Below are 22,645 nucleotides of genomic sequence, written 5' to 3'. Positions count from 1 at the left end.
ATAATTACACATATTTTTAGCCCCCTTAATCAATGAACCATTCAATCAGGATTTAGGCAAAACCCTTTATATCACAGGTGTCAAAGTCAAGGCCCAGGGGCCAAATCCGGCCCGTCACATCATTTTTTAGGGCCGCGAAAGCAAATCAAACTTGTGAAATTCCATGATACTTGCTAAGATCCTGACCAAAATGTCATATTTTTGAATGTAAACCACAATAACAGTCATTATTCTTGACTTCAGATTTGAAAACTAGTTTTTCATTAATTGGTTGTGCGCTCTATATGTAATATGTGGAGGGGCTTAAACATTCTAATGGCCTCCCCAAATTCATAACGGCCCTCAAGAAGAAACCTTAACTATAATGTGGCCCGCGGCAAAAAATGACTTTGACACCCCTGCTTTAGATCCTTCCGAGATTTTCTTTTTAAATCTTATTTTAGCAAAAACTATGTTAGCATACCTACTAACATACCAGTTTTGGGAAGGTTCATTTGGGTTCAAGGTCCATAAAGGAGGAAGGAGTGCAGTGAGGATGAGTGGACAAAAAAATAAAATAAATCCATCCCCTCACACTCTTAACATCTTGTGCAAAATCTTCCTTTCATTGCTGCAAATGATTGATGATGATGGATGGCAACTGCATATTTCATTCAAATTTGCATTCCCTGTCCCAATACTTGAGTTAGTTGGGGGTGCCAAAATGGATTCCCCTGCTGACATTATCAAAATGAATCCATCCATATTATCGAGTGTTTGTCCTTGTTATAAGTTCCAGGCGAGCTGTGGTCTATCCCATCTTACTTTTAGGCAAAATAACAGGGTACCAACTGAGGAGTTGGAGGTTCAGTTCCCGCCCGTTGCGAGAATGTCTAAATGTCCTTGAGCATGATGCTGAACCCCCAGCTGGTCCTGATGTCCCGTCATCTGTAGGTCAATGAGGTAACAGTTTAGTAGCTGATGTTGAAAAAGTAACAGCCCATTTCCCATTTAAACACCAATACCTCCAACTGGATCCCATTTGTTTATATAACACCTTAGACAACCCTGACATGAAGTTGTTAGCCTCGATTTGAAGATTAAAACATCCTTTGTGTTCGTGAGTTCCTGTCAAGTGCTTGCACATGCACAAGTGAGCAAAAGTCAGTCAGCCGAGCTCCATTCTGGGCTCCTCATCCAGCTGCTCGACTCATTTGTCAGTGAGATGATTAACATTATTTGTAGTTTTCCCTCCTGACGCGAGGCTGCCGCTCATATGCACACAGAGCCAGGAACATTTCAGGGAAGTTGGTGTGGCGGAGGCTTCCCCCCCCCCCCCCCCCGCTTTCCCTTCCCCTCCTCTGATCCTGAGGGGTCCTTTCTCTATATAAGGCTCTTCAAACTGCTCCCACTGTAGACACATCCTCCGTGCTGACAACTCTCTGCCGGTCCTCACACGGGAATACAAGACAGCCCTCAAGCAAGTGAATCGAGACCAAAGACGAGCAGAGGTGAGATAACAAAAGTTTATTGTTGTTGCCTGAATCTTCCGTCAGACATTTTTTTTCTCTTTATTAATACACGTTTTGTCAGGTGCGTTCCATTCTGTCATTGTACAGTTGAATGATGATGAATTTGGTTGAAGGCTCTCTGCAGCCCTCTCAACCCTCATTGAAATGGATGAGAAATCAACATTGTAATCCAAGATGAGTTTTGGAGAGCTAAATTATGATTTAAGAACTTCTTTCACGTCTGTCATTCATTCTTTTGTGAATACATCGACAGGCAAACGAACTCAGCCCCAATATCACTGTCATTCCTCTCATAATGGAACTACATAAGGCGTAAAGAAAAGTGATAAATGACATTACCTAATCATCCATTCAATTTGAGACTATTTTCATCCAGCCTGAACAAGCTGGTATATGTTAAACTAATCGCCTGTCAAGGCTAAAATATTTATTTAGTGAAAAATGCTTTCTGCAATGTTTGATTTTATCAGACATTGGACCATTTTTACTAACTTTAGGCTCACAATGAGACTTGGACAAACGTAGTTGGCCCTTGCCTGCCTGGAAAAGAAAGAAAGATGGATGATCATGTAGCTAAAGGATTTGTTCATCCCGTGAGGGAAATTAAATCTTTGCGAGAATGATGAATTAAAATAAACCCGATTTGAAGTGCACAGTGTATGAAATCTGACACACAGAAAGTTGCACATTGTCATTTGAACAATGAGCACTACGAAATGAGATGTAAATTTGAATATAAACTGTACAGTACATGGATGTCCAAACTTGAGAACCACATCCCAAAAATGGGAGGAGGAGCAACAACTTCATCTTGTGTATTTGACATATGTCATACTAAAAACCCTCCAACATACAGTCAGTCAGCATGTGCTAAGGGGATACCAGATATTGTGCGACATTTTTGTGATAAAGCTTCGTTAAAAATAAGTTTTTTAAACTCATTCACTGTCAGACGATGTGCAAAAATGTGTCCACTCCAGTGTCAGAGTTTTTGTCATTTTCAGTAAAATTGCAGGACCCACAGAATATTGAGTTTTAGGACAACATAATCATTCAATGCAGCGCAAGTAACCTTAGACTCTCTTCTTTCATCAGACAAAAATATTTAATTCCTAAGTTATATGTGTCTCGAGTTTGCTGAGCATGAAGTGGGGGCAGCTGTACAAAAGGCAAATGCTGCCCCCTCGTGGGAGGGAAAAACATTGCTAGGGGGCTGACCGGCACTTTATCGGCACCCCTGCAAGAAAAACCAAAACCGTGAATGGTGCTCCACGTCATGCTTTTCAATTTCCAAAGAAATTTCGTAATGAGTTAAAAACTGTTATTTTTGTTTTATTCTATATTTTGTTCAATTGTAATCAAAAATGTTGGCACTGAATCAAATCTACATTAGTCAGCCCAATTTTTTTTTAACACAACTCAAGAAAAACTGCACTCAACTGTATGGGACTGTATCGTAAATTACAGTCATCACATTAATTCCCCATATAACAGAAAAAAGTGAGCACAAAACAAGCATGCTCCCAAATCGCTGCATTAATAGTGGCTGGATGTTGTGAAATATGCTGAAGAGCTCTCAGTGAGCGACCGTCTGAAGCGCGGCTCATATTTTACTTGGATATGCATAACCAACACTGGTGAAGAGATGACTTGCATCCTGAATAATACATTTGTCTTGACACTCTCGTATGAGAAAATGTGTCACCAACTCCCCCCCCCCAAAAAAAAGGCCATGATATGGCCCTCCGGCCTTATTTTGAACACCACCAATGTGACAATTGTCGATGTATATATATGGTCAAGCTTGAAATTATTCGTACCATTGGGTTATTAATGACTGTGTATAATGAAGGCATAATGTATGTTAATGGGAAAATTAATAGTACATACACGCCACCTTTTATGACTCGGGAAGTGGAGTTTACATGCAAGCGTGCTGCTGAGGCGAACGAAAGGTCAACCCCATCCCCTCTGCAGAGAGTTCTCCGGAGTTCTGCGTGAAGCAACAGTATGCATTCATATCTTCTCGCCCCATTTGTCACTAGAGTCTAAAATTCAGGAGACGCATGAGAAGGGCCCGGGCAGCGACACCGCTCTCGGTTGAGTGCGAGCAGCAGCAGTAGGGTGTGGTGCCTGGTTCCTGATGTAGGCATCAGGAACTCAGCTGGCACAGCGTGTTGACACAGAGACGGTGCCAGACCTCAAGCCGCCTCTTTGCAGCCAGGGGGAAAGAGTTGAAGGGATTCAAGGATAAGGAGCGAAGCGTTGCAAGCGAGAACTCGTGTTTATTTTCTTGTCGGTTCACACGGACCCGCTGCACCTTTCTCGCTTTATTTGAAGAAGTCCTCCCTCTTGTTAGACATTAAATCATTATTGGCCGCAACATTAGCGACCAAATGAGATCCAATACTTGGCTCTGGCCACCCCAAAAAAATGGCTACACAGGATAATAATGTACGTAATAATGTTCGCTTTTTATTGAGACATCAGAATGATGGTCTTTTAATGTGGTGCAGAACACTGTTTAGTATTGTAGCTGTGATTTGCAATTAACAAATCCCTGCAAGTCTGAGTTTTATTATCAACTGTTATCTACAATGACTGAATTTTTTTATAAAGCTGGTGCTGTCAGGACTTTTTTTTAATGAATCACCCTACAATTTAAATGCTATCAAATGATGACTAAAACTAATAGATTAGTAGACTCATTCACTGTCAGACAATGTGCAAAAATGTGTCCATTCCAGTGCCAAGGTTTTTGTTATTTTCACTGAAATTGCAGGACACAGAGTATTGAGTTTTAGGACGGCATAAACATTCAATGCATCTTAGGAAACCTTTGACTCACGTCTTTCATAAGAATAAAGAGTATATGGGCCTGGCAAACGCTGCCCCCTCATGGGAGGGAAAAACATTGCCAGAGGTCTGACCAGCGCTTTATCGGCATAGAAAAACCAAAACCCGAACAAATTCGGGAATGGCGCTCCACGTCATGATTTTCAATTTCCGAATACATTTGGGAATGGCAGTGAAATAGTTAAAACTGGTAGATTAAAACTGGTAGACTCAAACTGGTAGATTACCTTATAGTGGTTCGTTGAGATGTGTATGTTCCTTGACACTGATCGTAATCGATCGTCTATCCTGATGGGAATGTCATTTAATATTTCCAGCTTCTCTGAAAAACCCGACAAAAATACACTCTAGAATAATTTTCTTGTAAGAAAATATACAGTATTTCAGTCATTAAATAGAAAGTTAAAAATTAAGCTGTTTTGGGCAAGTTCTTTGCTTCTGTTCAATAGACATTGTGCTACTCTGCTGGTGTGCTCACCTTGGCCACCTGGGGACGGTAAAATACAGATTACATGGAGGCAGCTCAGCTGATTCAGCAAGCTGCAGTCATATTAGTGATTCTATACAGAGGAAAAAGAAGATATGCCTGTGAATATTTGTCTACATGGGGTTGCGCTCCCGTTTGTGTTCAAATATTTATTCCCTAACGGGTTGCTGAACTCAAGCATCAACGCTATTAGTTAGCATGTCAATGGTCCATTATGTGTTTAGCATCAAGACAGAGGACTTAATGTTTTAACTCGAAACATAATGCTGCATTGTTACTGAAAAGTGATTCATCTGGAAATAGGTTATGATGCATCTGAAGACCGTGTGCAAGCTAGAGTCATAATCACTTGTAATTTACATTCCAGTAGACAAACTGAGATCATCTGTTTAAAACGAGCCATTTGACACGTATGCTCATGATTGTACATGAGTCACGAGTGCACAAACGACAGCATTTCTAGTTTATCCTCTTGTCACATTACACATAAGCGGTTATGTGTGATGCGGTTAAAAACTGCGATGCAGTTAAAAACTCAAAACAAGAGGAAGTTTTTAGTGCATGAGCTGTGTAACCCGTCAATGATTCTAATTTGTACCCTCACAAAAGGGAGAAACTGATGAAATGTTCCCCCCTGTCAGGTGGTGTCAGGACCAGCCCCCACCCTCATATAAAAAAACACTGCTGTGTTCAATCCTCACAGTGTCAACAATGGCCTTCATCCCTCTCCTCACCGTCCTGCTGCTGTCTTGGCTCGGAAGCTCGACGTCGGTCTTCCTGCCCGACTCCAAGGAGCTCAGGCAGCTGTTGAGTCGCTACGAGGACCAAGAAGTGGGTCACAACAGCACCGGCCAAAATGAAAGGGGCAGCAGGACCACACGTGCCATCCGCTGGTCAGACCGGGAGGAAATCCTCCAACTGCACAACAAGCTGAGGGGCTCGGTTTACCCCAGTGCGGCCAACATGGAGTACATGGTGAGGCACACTTGGGAAGCTCGTTGCGCACGACACCATTTGGATAGGTCAGAACCAAAAATTGCCTTTTAAAATACCCTCAATGTCATTCGTTTTTGCTGTTATCACCCCCCTCCCCCCAAATATTAGCCAAAATGCTTTTCTGAGTCAACTACAAGGGATGTTTCATATTTTCATTTGTTTACGAATGAAGGTTTCGGTGAACGTGCATATAAACTGGTTGGGTTCTCAAAATAGCAAAAGAGTCAAAATCATTTAGCTTTTTTTTCTTTTTTTTTCATGGGAGGGTGTTCACGGGGCAGCTTGAAGCATTCTTGACAACTGGCTGAGTTTCGACCACATTTGCACAGCATCCTGCAGACATCTGCACTTTTTTGTATCCTGGGGTTACGTCAAAACAGTGAAGGTGAAAAAAATGCAAGACTGAGACTGTATATACAAAGCATCAAAAGTCGAGTGTGCCTTGACGCAGGCACAAGATCAAGTAGCACATATGTGCAATACAGCAAATAAAAGTGAACTGTCCTTGTTTGCTGAAACATTGATGAAGGGTTAATCATCCATTCTTGATCTCAAATTATGAATCTATTTTGAAAATCTTAAAAAAAAACAATTTGCTATAGACAATGATGAGTATAAATAAACTGACACTTGGTTAACCACGGCGCTCCATTTCATGTAATAGATTAGGTGGGCATGGAAAGTGAAATGTGCTTAAGGATGAAAATACCTGAACAAAGTGCTGCTGCATATATTAAAAAAACATTTTCTCTCAGTTGGAAACAGGCTGTCATGACGGCACACTAGTACCAGCCTGCTGTTTCTTTTTAACAAGCTCGAAAATAATGCTGACTTTGTACCTGCTTCATGCTGGAGAAAACAAATGAGGGAGGGAGGGGGGCCTGTTCGGAGCCTACATGGCACTGGAGTTTGAAAAGTAGAGCAATTATTGTTTTTGGGACTCCTCGAAGGTTAGACAGGGTGATGGGTTTTGTGTGTGTGTGTGTGTGTGTGTGTGTGTGTGTGTGTGTGTGTGTGTGTGTGTGTGTGTGTGTTTGCTCACCAAATGACTGGAAATTTACTGAGGTGTAAAGTTAGGTGTTGTCTCTGCTACGGAGAGCTGTTTAAGCATTTATTCAATGGCCTCAAAATGTACGACCTTTCTATGAAAATATAAGTACGCTCCTTGTCCTCACTAATAAGATAATTTAGCATCCCAGAAGACTAACGCGGGTGGACTAGTATACTGAGGGTCTCACTACTAGTACTTTTTTCATGCCTGTGTGACATATCTGTATACTTTGACAACTATGGCATACTAGTAGGGAAACTACAAATTAGTGAACCAAAACTGCACTAGTTAACGCATGTATTGTAATTTCCGCTCTATAAGGCATACCTAAAAGCCTTCAAATTGTTCAAAGAATGACCATATGCCTTATAATCAAGTGCACCTTATTCATGAAAAAAAAAGTGGTAAAATATGCCATTCATTTAAAATGCACTTTGTAATCCGATGTGCCTTACAATCCGGAAAATACGGTGCATCAATTGAAAACTGTAATTAAATTAGTGCGGAACTAAGGAAGAAATTGCATCACTTGAAATGGCATCAGAATGACCAAGTGCGCAGGACTCCTATGAAAAACAAGGTCTTACTAATACATTTTTTTTTCTCCCGACACTGAGTCACTTTTGTTTTTTGGTACACAGACATGACCAGGTAACTGCTGTGCTGCACTTGGCCCAAATAGTAGGAATCCGTCATACACTATTCAGAGTCCTAGATCTTACTGGGGACAACCCAGATGTCCACTCATAGCTTTGCCCAATGTTATATGTAGTTAATATGCAGGAATGTGAAAGGCAAGGCAAGTAAGGCCACGGTCATTCTTTAAATACCCCGTTGTCCATTACTCCACTTCGGTGGAGGAATTTTTGTGAACTTAGACTCAAAGTTCAGATGTGAAGATGGGTTGTCCAAATGAACCTTCCGAGTTGATTCACAGGTGTGGGATGACGAGCTGGAGAGGTCTGCCACTCACTGGGCCGAGGTGTGCCAGTGGGATCATGGACCTCAAGACCTGCTCATGTCCATCGGGCAGAACCTAGCTGTTCACTGGGGCAGGTGAGACCCTTTCAAAATGTCTTCTTTTGCCCACTTTGATCATGATGAGATTTATTTTCCATGTTGTAGCTGTTCCTCACTGAACATTTTCAGACAAACGTGTGTTTACAAGTATGAATCACATTTGTAAATAACAAGCGGTGGCTATCAGAAATGTGACTGACTACTACTGGCCCAAATTTAAAGGACAACCGACGTCTCCGGACAAGTTGTGTCCATAATTTGTAAAATGACTTCAAATGACTTCTACTGAGCGTATTTTACAAAGATTCCACCGCATGTAGCTATATTTTACGTTTTAAGGCTCGCGCTCAATATTCAGGAAGTCTTGTTTTTGAGTTGGTGATGAGTCTGTACGTGACGTCACGAAAGGACCGCCCCTGACCGTAAAAAAAGACGCATTGTAGGGAAGGAATTTATCAGCCTGTGGAAACAGAGATGGCCACAGCCATTTTGTGCCTCTTTTTTTAGGTGAGAGATTTCCCCCCAATGTTGCCTCAAAATGGCACAAATAAATTATTTAATCGATTGCAAACATGTATGCTTTCCTCTTCAGAACTATTTGAATCATATGCATAACTGGAGGTGTAACAAGAAAGCATATACTCCGAATCTGAATTGATTCACTAGCAATGCAAGACGTCTTGGCGTGACATCACGAACTGGGGGCGGGACTTTCTGAAAATGCCCAATTCGCAGCTCAATTTTTTGCAGATTTATTGGTGTTTTGCATTTGACTAAAAATATCATCCTGCGTGTTTTGGGTATTTTAGACGCTATAAAACGTTTTTCTGATGTCAGTTAAAAAACAAAAAAGTGCCGTCGGTTGTCCTTTAAATGATGAGGAAAACCGGCGTGTGTTGGGTTGTACTGCCAAACCGTTTGGTTGTTTGTAAGTCGGTTTGATAAAACATGCTGGTAGGCAACAGCGCACTGTCCATTTCACCATAAAAGGAGCACATCAGGGCCATGAATTCCCAACACATCTATTTTTGAATCAACTCACTTGACCTGATGTTTTGTCTCCCTTTGATTTGTTTCACGTCATGGCATCAATCCAAGTGAGAATTCACACGTCGAAACTACAGTGGAAAAGAAGAAGGCTATGTTTATCATCCTGTTTTCATGATCAAATGACATGTAATGTTTGATAATTAATGATAACAATGAGGAAAGCTAATGCCGAGGCTACCCAGGAGAACATGAAATGTCTCGTAGTTTATAAATATAAAAATAGTATATTTTTTTAATTAATTGCCGATAATCCACTAATTACTTCAAAATCAATAGTTTGCCTTTAAAATGTAGCACTTGGACACTAAGTGACTCCTTCCTCCTCCCGCATAATCCAGCACAGTGTGTGTGTGTGTTAGGCTAATTTACACACAGTGTCACTAAGTGCATCTGCCGGTAACTCATTTCACGTTGACATTCACTGGCAATCACTTAAGTGTTGTCGACAGGCCATTCTGGCTGAGAGTTGGTGACAATTGTGCCAATTGCAAGAAATCATTTTTCCTGTATCCGCTGTTGGCCGCCACCACACTGCCATTCATGTGAGCTTTTACTTTCCTCCTCCTTCCAGAGGGCACTCTAAATTGAGCCAAAATTCAGCCAAACTGTGCTAACTGTTTAAAATGAATTTATTGGCAGTTTAGTGTTAACCATGTGCATGTTGTTGGGGGCGTCTTCTGTCCACCATTAAGTCGCTGAAACATATTTCCACTGCTCCTACATTTAATATTTCATTTTTTTGGTCAACTGTTTTGGGTCGACACAATATTTGGACAAAGATATTGGGAAACACCACCATCCATCATGTGCCGTTTGGTCAATGTCATGTCCAGTAAGTCGGGGTTGACTGTTGTATGTTTGATCACAGTAGGCCTCTGTGCGTTGCCATCACAGCAGGTGCCCTTCCAGGAATCTGCTCTGATTCTCACTCAGCCGTCATATCTCCCCCCTTTCACTTCTTTTCTTCCCTTGCCAGCACACCCACTGAGGATTCCCTTTTCCCGCTCCCTTGGCTCTCGCTCCCCCCCCCCCCCCATCATCCTACCCCCAACCGCTCCACTACTCGCTGTGCTCTTCAATACCCTAAAAAGGCATGTTTACATAATATAATTTGTCAGACGGTGGGACAATGTTTACTTATTCTTTGTAGTTATTTTAATTTCCCATATTATGGAGGGGAAGAATTGCTGAGAAGCTCTAGTGGTACTATAAACTTTTTGACCAAGCTTACTTTTTTATGTGTGCAGATACCGCTCACCCGCCTTCCATGTTCAGGCCTGGTATGATGAAGTGAAAGACTACACCTATCCCTACCCTCATGAGTGTAACCCATGGTGTCCAGAACGCTGCTCCGGGCCCATGTGCACCCACTATACACAGGTGGGGAAAATCCAAAGTCACCAAAGGTCACTAAAAAGGCATTAGAAGGGGAACCAAATGTGTGAAGAGCAGACAAATCATTAAACAAAAAAGTTAGAAGCTCATATGCCCTATTGAAAAATAATGAAAATGACTACTAATAAATGTCATAATGATTTTGACAGGTTTTGACAGTTATCTATATTGTAAGATATGATATTGTCACATTTATATATTCTGTGGGCCTTGAATGACACCACTCCCATCATACTGAAGGGCGTCCTAATCTGAACTCCTCTTTCCCCGTTGAATTGAATGAAAATGCCAACATCTTTACGTACCCTATTTTCCGATGTATAAGGCGCACCCAAAAGCCTTGATTTTCTTCAAAAGATGACCCTGTGCCTTATACACAGGTGCACCTTATACACCGGAAAATACATAGTCATAAATATTAAACCAGAAAAATACATATAACATATACACTGAAAAAGTAACAAAGATGGATGCACTGCTATAAATATGTACCTGGAGACAGATAACTTATATTTGGAGGAAATCTCAGTTTTTTTTAGTAAATTCAACAAAAAAACATTTTTTTTTCAGTGTAGTCGGCTCTCTTCTGTTTCCCGGTCAGGTCACATTGCCCAGCCATGTGTCGCCAGACTGAATTTGTGTTTAGCTGCATTTGGGGAAAATCTTCCCTTCAAAGTTTACCTTGAGCCTGCTGTGATGTGTTTACCGAAACATCCGGACTCCTACGCCTGCCCCTTAGCTTGAAATCTGATCAGGCCCATCTGGTTGTCATTTTTTCTCATCCCTGCATGCTCGACCTGGATTCCTCCAAAAGATGTGGCACTCAGGGGGCAAGTTGAACTGAGCATCAAAACAAAATTTACAGAATGCATACATGAAAACTTCTGGCTAAATGGTGCCTAGTGATGCACATCAGTTGAATAATGCCGACCTCCCCAAGTATTTAACTCATTTACTGCCAGACGATGTGCAAAAATGTGTCCACTCAAGTGCAAAGGTTTTTGCCATTTTCATTCAAATTGCAGAATATTGAGTTTTAGGACTACATAAATATTCAATGCTGTGTTAGAAACCTTGGTCTCACTTCTTTCATGAGAAACAAAAGTTACTTCCTATGTTCTATGGGTCTGGAGTTATCTGAGCTTGAAAAGGGGGCAGCTGTACAAAATGCAATACAATACAATACATACATATTGATTTATATAGCGCTGAAGCTTAAACAAAGCGCTAACATGGACAAAAGTCAAATGCTCCCCCTCGTGAAAGGGAAAAACATTGCTAGACAAGCGCTTTATCGGCACCCCCGCAAGAAAAAACAAAACCCAAACAAATTCGGCAATGGCAGCCAATGAGTTAAAAAAGGAACAGTTTTGTTCGTTCATCATTGGTTAATCCTGCACAATTACAATTTGTGCAATATGTACTTATCTAACTAGCTATGCTACTACCTGAACATGCAACTTTTCTCCAGATGGTCCACTCGTGCACTTGTTTTAGAGTGCTTTGTTGTGAACATCAAGGAGAGAAAATGGCAAAGTGAGTCGAAGTCTAGCTTCATAACCCCCATGGGAAACAGGGCTATCCAAAAGCAAACATACTAATTATAATTAGTATGTTTGCTTTCGAGTGCTTCATTGTCGCTGTGTGGAAAAGCCCCATGACGAATTGTCGGGATTGATTCCAGCCACAGGAGATTTTAAACGGATATATTTTTACAGCTGCAGCATGTATTTAGACATTGGAAAGGTTTGATACAGTACTCTATGTATTTCACCACTTTCATATGCCCCATTTAATCGCCGATTTTTTTTCCACCTTCACATTCAGCGAGATGGTTAACAACACTCTTCTGTGTGGTGCGTTAGATTTAGTTTACATTACTGAAACAAATTATTTGCATCACTGGACAATACACTCCAAAGATAGAGACTCCTCATCTTAACGTCGCAGCACATCAGACAAGACTTCTGCTTGCTGACTCACTGCTTCCAGTGGCCTCGAAATGTCTCAACTAGGAAAAAAGAAGGACATTCCAAAGAAGGGAGAGTGCGCACACACGTTTAGAAGGAAAAAGAGGAAAAGTTAGGAGTTTTGGAACCGAGAGTGTCGTATTCCCCTTCAAATGGCACATCATTCATCTTGAGCAGTGCTGCAGCAGTTTTCCGTTGAATAAGGTGTTTTATTTTACCTTGGACGCTTCCGAGTACGATATTAGAGCATGACGGCTTTTCCATTTGGTTGATGAGAGAGATGGAGGCAATATCCCAGAGGGCAAAGTGTGTTCGTACGAGATGAGCAGCTAACGAGGGCAGAAAAACAGACTGCCCACTCGGTTGTGTCCCACTGGCCTCGTTAATCTTGACCGCATGTCTGCTCGCTTCCTCTGGAATGATCCATTGACCCAAAAGCTCAGGGTGAGAGACGGCTTGACGAAAAAAAATGGGCCGCCGCTTTTATAGGTGAACTGACTTTTTTCTTTTCATTCATTCATCCAGAACCTCCAGTTTATGTTGGCCTTTCTTTCGCTCCCTTCTACGCAGGTGGTTTGGGCCACCACGAGCAGAGTTGGCTGCGCCGTACATGTGTGTCCCAGGATGAACGTTTGGGGGGATACGTGGGAGAACGCCGTCTACCTCGTGTGCAACTACTCCCCAAAGTAAGAGCGAAGATTCAAAAAATGACACCTTTGCGCTTTGCTTACATTTATTCCTCCTAAACGTCCTGGCAGCAAATTGCAAGTTCCTAAGGTACTCCCAGCTGTTGGCTTGGTCGCTTATTTGAACGCTGAATGACATTTTTGGGCCACAAATTCATATAATTCATCCAGAAGTCAGAAAATAGAAAAAGGATAATGAAGAATTGGGAAAGAAAAATGAGTGGTTGTTTCCATTCCATTCCGGCACAACGAGGAGGGCTTTTATTAGCCTCTTAGGAGTGTTGACCGCAGGCGAATGGTGTTCGAGTCATTACGGCCAGCAAAGTGATGCTGACATGTTCCAAAACTCAGTCGACATATGCGCCATGTGTTCCTGCAGGGGCAACTGGATCGGCGAGGCTCCCTACAAAAATGGCCGCCCGTGTTCCCAGTGTCCTCCCAGCTACGGAGGAGGATGCAGAAATAATTTGTGCTACAAAGGTGAGACAATGAGAGTGAGACAGACGGTGTTGTTAGTTATAAACCCAAATCCATAAATACAGTGTTTGTCAAGCTCTTTATGAGAATAACATGCACCATACTGAGTTATAATAAAAAACACATTATTTCTCTATATCTAATGTTAGACTCCCAGCGCACAGAGACAGAGGATATGAATGAGGTGGAGAAGCCACAGGTGCCCATTGTGCCTCGCACAACTGCGAAACCTGCACCCAAACCCTCCACTCCTCGGAAACCCATGTCCAGGCCGTCCACACCGAGCAGCCCATCCTCAAGGAATCCCAGTAACACCAACTTGGGTAAGTATTAAAATACTGCATGATATTGTACTCTATTGTTGTACCTCAATTTTCAACTTTTTTTGTCAGCTCAAAGTATCAAGTGTGAAACCAGACTGAGAGACAAGTGCAGAGGAGTCACCTGCAATAGGTACAATTATATTATTTTGATTTGTTAAGTTCCTGTGCAGAATTGTACACAGAGTGGTCACCTAAATCCATTCGTATAGCCTGGATTGTGAGAGCGTTAAACTCATTTTTATCATCATAGTTAAGGCTTTCTCTCAGAGCTTCGTTATAGTGGTAATAGAAAAATGAACTTGAATTTGGACACAGACTTTCAAGGAACCCAATATAATTTATACTGGATTAAGACTGTGAAAATTGTGTATTGGCAATCAAATATTCAAAAAAACCATTGATTCATTGACATCTAATCTGTTTTTGGATTGGATTAGCCTTTATTAGTCTTGCAGTGGAGAAATTTACATTTCACAGCAGCAAAATGATTAAAGTAAGTAGAAAGGAAAGGATGAAGTAGAAAAACAAAATACACAATCTGCTGTAAAGGCTGCCACTCTCGTGGCACCATCTTGAAAAAAAATCAAATGAATAATGATTTTGATAATTTGTTACTCGTTTAGACACCTTTTTTGATATTCAGCCTCTCAACAGTCAATCGCTCTCTCTCTCGCTTGGACATTGATGTTCACATGTTTTTGACTTGATCTTTTCCTCACTTCGTAGATACAAGTGTCCTGCTAACTGCATGAATAGAAAAGGAAAAGTTTGGGGAACGCTCTACTATGATGTGGTGAGTATAGTTGCCGCCGAATGAAAATGGCTAATCGATTGATTCTAATGAATGAATGGTGGCTAAAAGAAATTGTTTTGTCATTGTTCGGGTAGCAATCAAGTATCTGCCGTGCCGCCATTCACTTTGGTGCAATCGACAACAATGGAGGACTTGTAGACATCACAAGGATGGAAGCAAAGGTTCCCTTCTTTGTCAAAGCCACCAAAAATTCCATTGAATCATACAGGTAAACCTCAAAATTGTATCCTGTGATGATTTGTGTTTTTTTTTTTTTTTTTTGTCTAAATACACATTTGAACATGCTTTGCAGTAAATATAAGCCTGGAAATGCCTTTATGTTGGCCAAAGTACAAGGTAGGAGAGGACATACTGCACTGACATAAAATGGCCTGTTTAATCACCTAGTCAGGCAAGGCGTTTAACAAGTGTATGTTGTATTTTCTCCTTCCTCTCTAACAGAAACTAATATTGACTGCTACACGACAGTGGCCGAAATCTGCCCATTCAAAAAGCCCCTCTCACATTGTCCGAGGTAACTCGCCTCATTCATTCACTAAAGCAGGTCAGACTAAACTCAAAATGAAGTCTCGTCTATTTGTGGATCGTTATAGTTAATGTGTTATAGTGAATGTTTATGTGGTCCTGAAACTCAATATTCTGAGGGTCCTGGAATTCGAGTGACAATGACAAAAACCCTGGCACAAGAGTGGACGCAATTTTGCACGTCTGGCAGGGAATGAGTTAATATATATTGATGATTGACTGTTTATTGGAGCCTGGGCTGGGACTTCCGGGAAGAGTGAACGCTGGCGCGAATGGCTGCCGCTGCTCACACGTCCAAAAAATCCCGTGACTGTAAAGTGTCCTTGAGAGTTTTGAAATGCGCGTAGAAATTAAATGTATATTATTATTATTATTATTATTATTATTATTATTATTATTATTATTATTAATGACATATCTACTCATGTAGTCTAATCTTTTTCACTTCCGCTGAGTAATGCCCCTCACTTTTTTTTCTTTCTTTGGATTATTAAAATGATTTATGTTGGGGCACATAATTTATATACAACCACCTAAATACTGCTACAATTTAAAATATGTATGTCAAGACATAATACAAGGAATACATTACAAAACCAGCTCCCCTAAAAGAATGTGTTACGTTTTTATGAAAGTTCGTCATTGAGGGAGGGAAAAGCAATATACTTGGCATTTTGAATAATATTTAGGAATCACTTTTACAGCAGATGTTGTTGCATTTTAATCCAGGATAACTGAAATGCATGTATGCAAAATGTGAAACTTTGATACTCTGGATCAAAAATGTCCTCCAGTTTTGGAATGATCCTTGTGCTCTAATAATAAATGCATATTATTCCAAGCAAATTAGTTCAGCTAACACCTTGATATAGCTCTTGCTTTTGCTCCATTTTAACAATCACGTCTGTCCTATTGCTTCTTTAGAGTCTTCTGTCCTTCTGACTGCAAGAGTCAACCCTCTTATTGGTCACCGGTTATTGGAAGCAACATCTACACAGATGTAAGTGATAAGGTTTTGGTAAACACATCATAGATTGATTCATGGGTGGGGGAGGGATACCACACCATAACAACCTTGCTTTACTTAAATGCAAGACAAGAACATTTATTTATTTATTTATTTATTTATTTATTTATTTATTTATTTATTTAGTCATTCATTTATTTATTTATTTGATTATTTATTTATATTTAAACCGGGCAAAGGCAGTGGAGTGAAACAAATGGAGGACTTAGAAACAAACATTGAGGAAATCCTCGAAGTCATTGTAAAAGCTTTTCAGTGTGTGAGTATTGAACTTGAGAACAGAGATATATAAGAAATTCATTACAGGATGTAACCTGAAAATAAAGGCGAGCACAGAAATAAATGATTTTGGTAAATAAATAAAGGATCTTAATGGGAGCAACATTGTAAAGATTAGTCTTCATGGAACTTTTTAATTCACCTCTGTTGTGTTTTTGATCATTATTTCCAATAATGGAATTCTGAGAACAATATTTTCTAGTAAACTGCTTCAATTTTGTTTTAGTTATTAGAACCTGAAAAGTCGTGATCAGGTGATGCAGAGTCCCCGACACTTGATATTAGCCATTGTAACCCTTTTTCCAGAAATTCCCGGGTCTTGGTGGGGAAAAAGAACCTCCGAACTTTGGGTAACAGCGGTATCTTGATTGAAATAATGCATTCCCTAACCTTAGGTGTTTTGTGTTTTGACTGTGTCAGTATCGGTTCTCTCTGATGACTCTCAATCCATGTTCCATGAAGACATGTTTTACTCATGACCACTGCAAGCTCTTCTGAGCCATGTTGAAAGTGGATTGCTTCACGATAAAGCAGACTAAACAGTGATGTGCAAGAAGTCACGTCACCTCCATGAGTCAGTGTGTTGAGTTGGCACTGGCACTGACACGTAACGTCTACGTGAAGTTTAATAGACTTTCACCTTGTACGAACTTCGCGTACGATGACTGGCTACACACCACCGCTCCCCAGAGGGACCTGGACTGTCAGTCCCGTTACACGTCAACAGTCACAGACACGAGCAAGCACTGTGTAGCAAATGTCCCCTGGGAGGTCTCCTCAAAGAAATGGAAACCTGTGGACAAGGTGTTAAACGGTGCCCATTCTCTTTTTCTGAACAGAGCTCCAGTATTTGTAAGGCGGCCATCCACGCAGGGGTGATCCCACCAGACGGAGGGTTCGTGGACGTCTTACCTCTGGACAAGAGAAAGACTTATGTTGGTGTGCTGAAAAATGGCATCCAGTCTGAAAGGTAATTTTTCCGTTTGTTAACTTGTCATTGCCAATACCAGAACAACTTTCCAGGCCAGAAATGACTCATTTAATCTTAAAATAAAGATCAGACCAATTGAATGTTTCGTATCCAAGATGTTGCTGATCTAAAATCAGATTTTTTGGGCTTTGAAATCTAGTCAGTCAGTGCGATTGATTTCTTCTTTTTGTATTTTTTAATCATTATTTTTGTTTGTATTTTTTTAATTTTATGGTAATTTGTAGTGTTCAACTACTGTATAAGTTGAAGTGGATGAGGGATCTTTTTTGGTCCCAAAAGCCAATTGTAAACCCTTTTGGTATTTTCAAACATTTTTAATTCATTCCTCTTTTTTAAATAAGAATGTTTGCTTTCCAGTAAAAAAAAAGTCCAATTGTGGAATGGGTCAATTGTTATCAACATCGTTGCTGTAAGATTAATTGATTACCACATGTTACTTCAAATCTATGTTTGAAAAAAGCCACTTTCATTCCATTTTACAAATATGATTGGACATTCAACCTCTTTTAAATGAGTAGCAAGACAAATGAAGACGCAACAAGCCCACAAATGGTTGCTCAAGTATAATACAATACAATACATATTGATTTATAGAGCGCTTTAACAATAGCTGAAGCTGTAACAAAGCACTTAATGTGGACAGCTTTTGCTTACAGGGAATAAAGCAGTCACAAAGATAGTAGAATGCACCAGGGAGTGAAACCAAGTAAGGGAGGAAGTTATTGTCCACAGTGTTGGTCACAAATGCTAGATTTCTAGGTAACAAGAACTGCATTATGCAAGGCAAGGAAAAGATATTGGTTATTGTTATTTGACCAAGTCGAATTTTGTTTTAATCTTGTATAATTTAATCAAAACTTTGAGAGCCAAATATTTTCCTGGAAGTTTTTTACATTGATTTTACTCCATATCCACACAATCTATAAGGAAATAATTTGTTCAATCACTTTATTGAGCAAATGGTCACAAAATAAAAACATTCACAAACACAAAATCTGCAAATTCGTACATGTGATTTTGCGGCCACAACTGACAATCAGCAACATGCAGACTGGCTAACTGTTACCTACTTTGTACTGTCATTTGCTGACTCTTGCAAGCACTTTGCCAAGTAGAACAATGTAAAATGTAGTTGATCCAATTAGTAAATGGGATAATCAGTTGAATCTTTGAATCTAAAAATATTCTGTGGTGGAAGTACTAGTCAAGTTGATTCAAAAACTTGCTTTTTGTTGGTTTGCTTTATTGAAGTTGATTAGAATTTCTTTGCTTAAACCCAAGAAACAAATCTGCTAAACAAATGGTGGTGTGTGTTTGAAACCAGGTTAAGAGAAAACCTTGTTCGGTTAAAGGCCTTACGCTGCACGTAGAAGCCTGACTGTGGTCAGAATCATCCCGCACACTGGATGCATCTGAAAATGAATTCAAGACCATTTTAATATCAAATAAAACATAATATTTATCTTCTTCTGCACTGTGGTAATGTCCGGCCAAAATGCATTGGATACAGCTCAAAGTTGAGATCTGTGTGAAATGAAGGTACAGATTTATTCATCACACCAAAGCTGGATTTATATTTGTGTGTTTAAAGCACACAACCGCTTGCTTGAATGCACATCATGTTTCTCAAATCGCTGCGGCCGGCTCAGACGTCGCAAAAGTAGGCGAGGGAGGCCTTTGTGGCCAGCCCAGTTGTAAGAGTAATGGTGCGGTTGACTGTGCGGATGGGCCACACATGGGTCTTTGCTTACTTTATAGCCTAGCATTTCAATTGAGTGTATAAAGTGCTGAGTGGTCCAAAAAATCAGACCGGTCGGACTACAATGAAAGTATTAAAACAAAAACAAAAGAAAACCTTCACACAATTGCGCTCGGCGGTTTCGGGTCAATAAATGGCTGGAGTGGAGGTCCGTACTCTGGGCCAACAGTACGGTGGCTACATTGCAGTAGGATTATATGGACCAGTAATCACCATGGATCTGATTGCTCCTGACTGGAATTACTGACCACCACCTAATCACTGCTTTCCTGTACAGTAAGAATAATTATGTGCAATATGATAGCAAGCGCCCCATCGTCTCACTGGTGAACTAATTATCAAGGTGTTTTAATGTTAACGCATTGTCAGAGATGTTTGTTGGGACACTGTCAACAAAGGCTCGAACACAGGGAAATTGTCTTTTACTGCCGGTAGGGGACGCAGCCTTCATGACTGACGCCCAACCTCTGCAGCCTTCTGCCATGCTATTTATTGAGAATATATGCAAATTTAAGTGAAACATTAGTAAAACACAGTCTTCTTGATTTGAATACCACACCCCTCGGCGTCTCATTGTACAAGCACCAACATCCATAAACCAACAGAACATAGATATTTTAATGGATTGTCTTTCTAAGAATTGAGAGATTTGTAACCTAGCTAATGAGCTCTTCCTGCGAAGGAGTTTACCAAGTCCTAAATTCCGCCTAAGGCTAGATCTCCTACCTGAGGATGACAGTTTAACAGGCTGTGTTAGTTCAACTCAGTGTGACCCCAGATTGTCTGTGCTTCCACTGTGTTCGGCCAACTAAGCATACAACAGCATGACACTTTTAAATATGATAACTTCTATTCTGTCTATTCTCTATCACACGTTAACAGGGTCGTGGCAGTGATATGTCACAAAATACCTCATTTTCAATTTGGTTGCAAATAAAGGCTATGCATGAAAGCATCTTAATATTATTGGTCTGTGTAAGCTCTCAGTCGTACAGGAGTAGTCCATCGATGAAAAGGTTTCTTCAGCCGCCATCTGTACTTCTTTGAAGGTGTCGGACGTTTCGCTTCTCATCCAATAGGCTTCGTCAGCAAACTAAAATGTTGCTGGTAAAATTTTGCTACCAGCAAAATTTTAGTTCGCTGACGAAGCCTCTTAGATGAGAAGCAAAACATCCGACACCTTCAAAGAAGTACAGATGACGGATGAAGAAACCTTTTCATCCATCTTAATATTGCCATGTTTAATGTTAGACAAATACAGTACTAAGCACAATAAATGTTATTCTTTCTTTGCGTAGTAAATTTAGTATAAAAATAATGGATAACCCCACTCCCCCCCAATCACTGTATTGGTCTGTCTTTGCAGTAAGAGCAACACAGAGGGAGGCTCCTTCCGCGTCTTCGCCGTGAGGGAATGAGGCCTCTGTCAGTATATCCGAAAATCACCTCACCTGCTCTTGAGGAGCAGGGAGTGCTTGCAGGTTTGATACCACAACCATACACGTGCTTTCGGCGGAAGCTGAGCGCCTCCACACAGTCTGAACTCTTTTCCCCCGTTCAAGTAAATCAAGGAAAGCACGTTTTCCCACATACAGAAAACCATTAGAAAGGCCTCACGTATGAATGTTGTAAATTAAAATACATTGGACAGCTGGTGCTGGCTCGATGAAAGTTATTATGTTTACATTGGTGTTATTAATATTTGTTTTTCATATGCGGGAATGTGTACTGATCACACTTTATTTAATCAGCGTGTACATAATATATATTTGGAAGAAGTACCATGTATTAACATTAAAAAAATATATATTGTCTCCTTTTGTAACACTTCCATGCTCATGATTCGTTGCTGTTTTGCCCCAAAGAATGTTAGCAATTTTGTGGTTACAATTTATGGCATTGGATCACTTCTGCATTTAATTGTCCTGGCTTAATTTCCAAATGAAAATGTTTGTTTCCCCAACCCCACCCAAGGCAGATGAATGTGTCACATTACAATTACAGAGGCATTTTATGTGTTGACTTGGGAGCCATAATTGGCAGTATGGAAAGTTTCATGTTCAAAAAATCCAAATCATTTTGTTGATGCACTTTGGTAATATTCTACACCTCGCTGCATTTTATGTGAGAAATGTGTGCAGAATGGACAAAAGTACAACCACAAGCCAAGATGATCCATTTTTCTGAGCAGTATCTCCTGCTCTTGTTTATATCATATTCAAGTGTGGCCATAAAGAAAATCTTTTCAGTGTTTATTTCTTTATTCTACCTCAATCCTATCGCTATTGCTAGGCAGTCCGGTCTTTTACATACCGCAATTGTAATGGGAAGTGTTTGATGGGTTTTGTAAAGTGCTGAGAATTGTAAATAATGGTGTCATTTTGGTCGTTTTATTTTTTATTTTTTTTGGGCAGCGAGGTCATGAAAAGAATGTGTGACTGCGTTTCTATTCTGTCGATTCACTTATTTTTATATAGGCATGTATACTGTAATTTTTTTTTTAATATTTTTCGCACAATTTGAGAATAAAATTGAATTTTAAACATCAACACTTAGTGTTTCTTTCCTATTAGTTATCCTAATAGCATATTATTTTCTGATTATTTCATGAAGGGAAAAGCCGAAAGGAAAAGAAGATTAAGATTTCAACTTTGGAAAACAAACACACACTACACACGAACACAACTTCAACAAATAAAAAGAGTACAGTTACCAGGATTCAACTTTTGCAGAACACAATGACCTGATCAGATGTAAAAACAAAATTCTTGTCATGTCATTTTTTTGAGATGGTATACTGAAAATACTTATTTAGCCGATGAAAATGCTAAAGCAGAACACTAGCGAACAGCTACAGTAAGACAAATCTTATGCTTGGATCCTGATGCGCAAAGGAAGACGAACCAACCATGTTCTTGATTTCACTGACTTGGCCATGCCAATTGAAGCCACACACAAGACAAAAAAACAACTCAGTTCATTTTTCTACGTTCCTGTTTATTTCGTTTTCTTATATGTCAAGGTTACTGGTCATGATATTCGTCACTGTCCTAGGTAATCATTTCACCGAATATTTCTAAATGTACTTTAGAAGTGCGCTGCATCATACCGGGAGCTGTGTCAAATTGTAAACAAACTGAATAATGGAAATATTGATTGAACTTTCCAGGTCAGAGAGGTTATAGAAATATTGTTCCTACAATTCAGACAGGACCTCTGGGCAGCTTACAAGAACATGTCATGGACTCCACACTCATAAAGTCCAGATGTTGTGATGATCTATAGCCATTTGATATAAAGTAATACATCGATGATAGAAATCCAGATGGGATAGGTCTGTGTGGGGAAAGACATCATCAGTACAATCACTGGTCATGATATCCATCCATCCATTCTCTGATCCCCTTATCGTCACAAGGGCTGCGAAG

The 22,645-nt window shown here is 40.2% G+C and overlaps 1 protein-coding gene across 2 annotated transcripts; it reads left to right on the top strand.

Moving 5' to 3' along the window:
- The first annotated feature begins 1,386 nt into the window (after positions 1 to 1,386).
- On the top strand, positions 1,387 to 21,766 carry crispld2 (cysteine rich secretory protein LCCL domain containing 2). Of its 2 annotated transcripts, none has more exons than XM_088992508.1 (15): positions 1,387 to 1,490; positions 5,496 to 5,829; positions 7,839 to 7,957; positions 10,219 to 10,351; positions 12,907 to 13,022; positions 13,402 to 13,502; positions 13,649 to 13,822; positions 13,892 to 13,952; positions 14,549 to 14,615; positions 14,711 to 14,844; positions 14,929 to 14,972; positions 15,078 to 15,150; positions 16,086 to 16,161; positions 17,307 to 17,437; positions 20,584 to 21,766. In XM_088992508.1, the coding sequence occupies exons 2-15, from the start codon at positions 5,566 to 5,568 to the stop codon at positions 20,633 to 20,635; spliced, it is 1,545 nt and encodes a 514-aa protein (XP_088848634.1). In that variant the 5' UTR covers positions 1,387 to 1,490; positions 5,496 to 5,565; the 3' UTR covers positions 20,636 to 21,766. The 2 variants fall into 2 exon arrangements, with proteins under 2 accessions (XP_088848634.1, XP_088848633.1); XM_088992507.1 differs by having other exon boundaries at positions 1,395 to 1,490; positions 5,558 to 5,829.
- Positions 21,767 to 22,645: the final 879 nt, after the last annotated feature.

The sequence above is a fragment of the Hippocampus bargibanti genome, linkage group LG03 (assembly GCF_051943395.1).
Source record: "Hippocampus bargibanti isolate YZ-2025 linkage group LG03, ASM5194339v1, whole genome shotgun sequence".
Classification (NCBI taxonomy): domain Eukaryota; kingdom Metazoa; phylum Chordata; class Actinopteri; order Syngnathiformes; family Syngnathidae; genus Hippocampus; species Hippocampus bargibanti.
The sequence above is the reverse complement of the archived record's forward strand: the minus strand, read 5'-3'. Positions and strand labels throughout refer to the sequence as shown.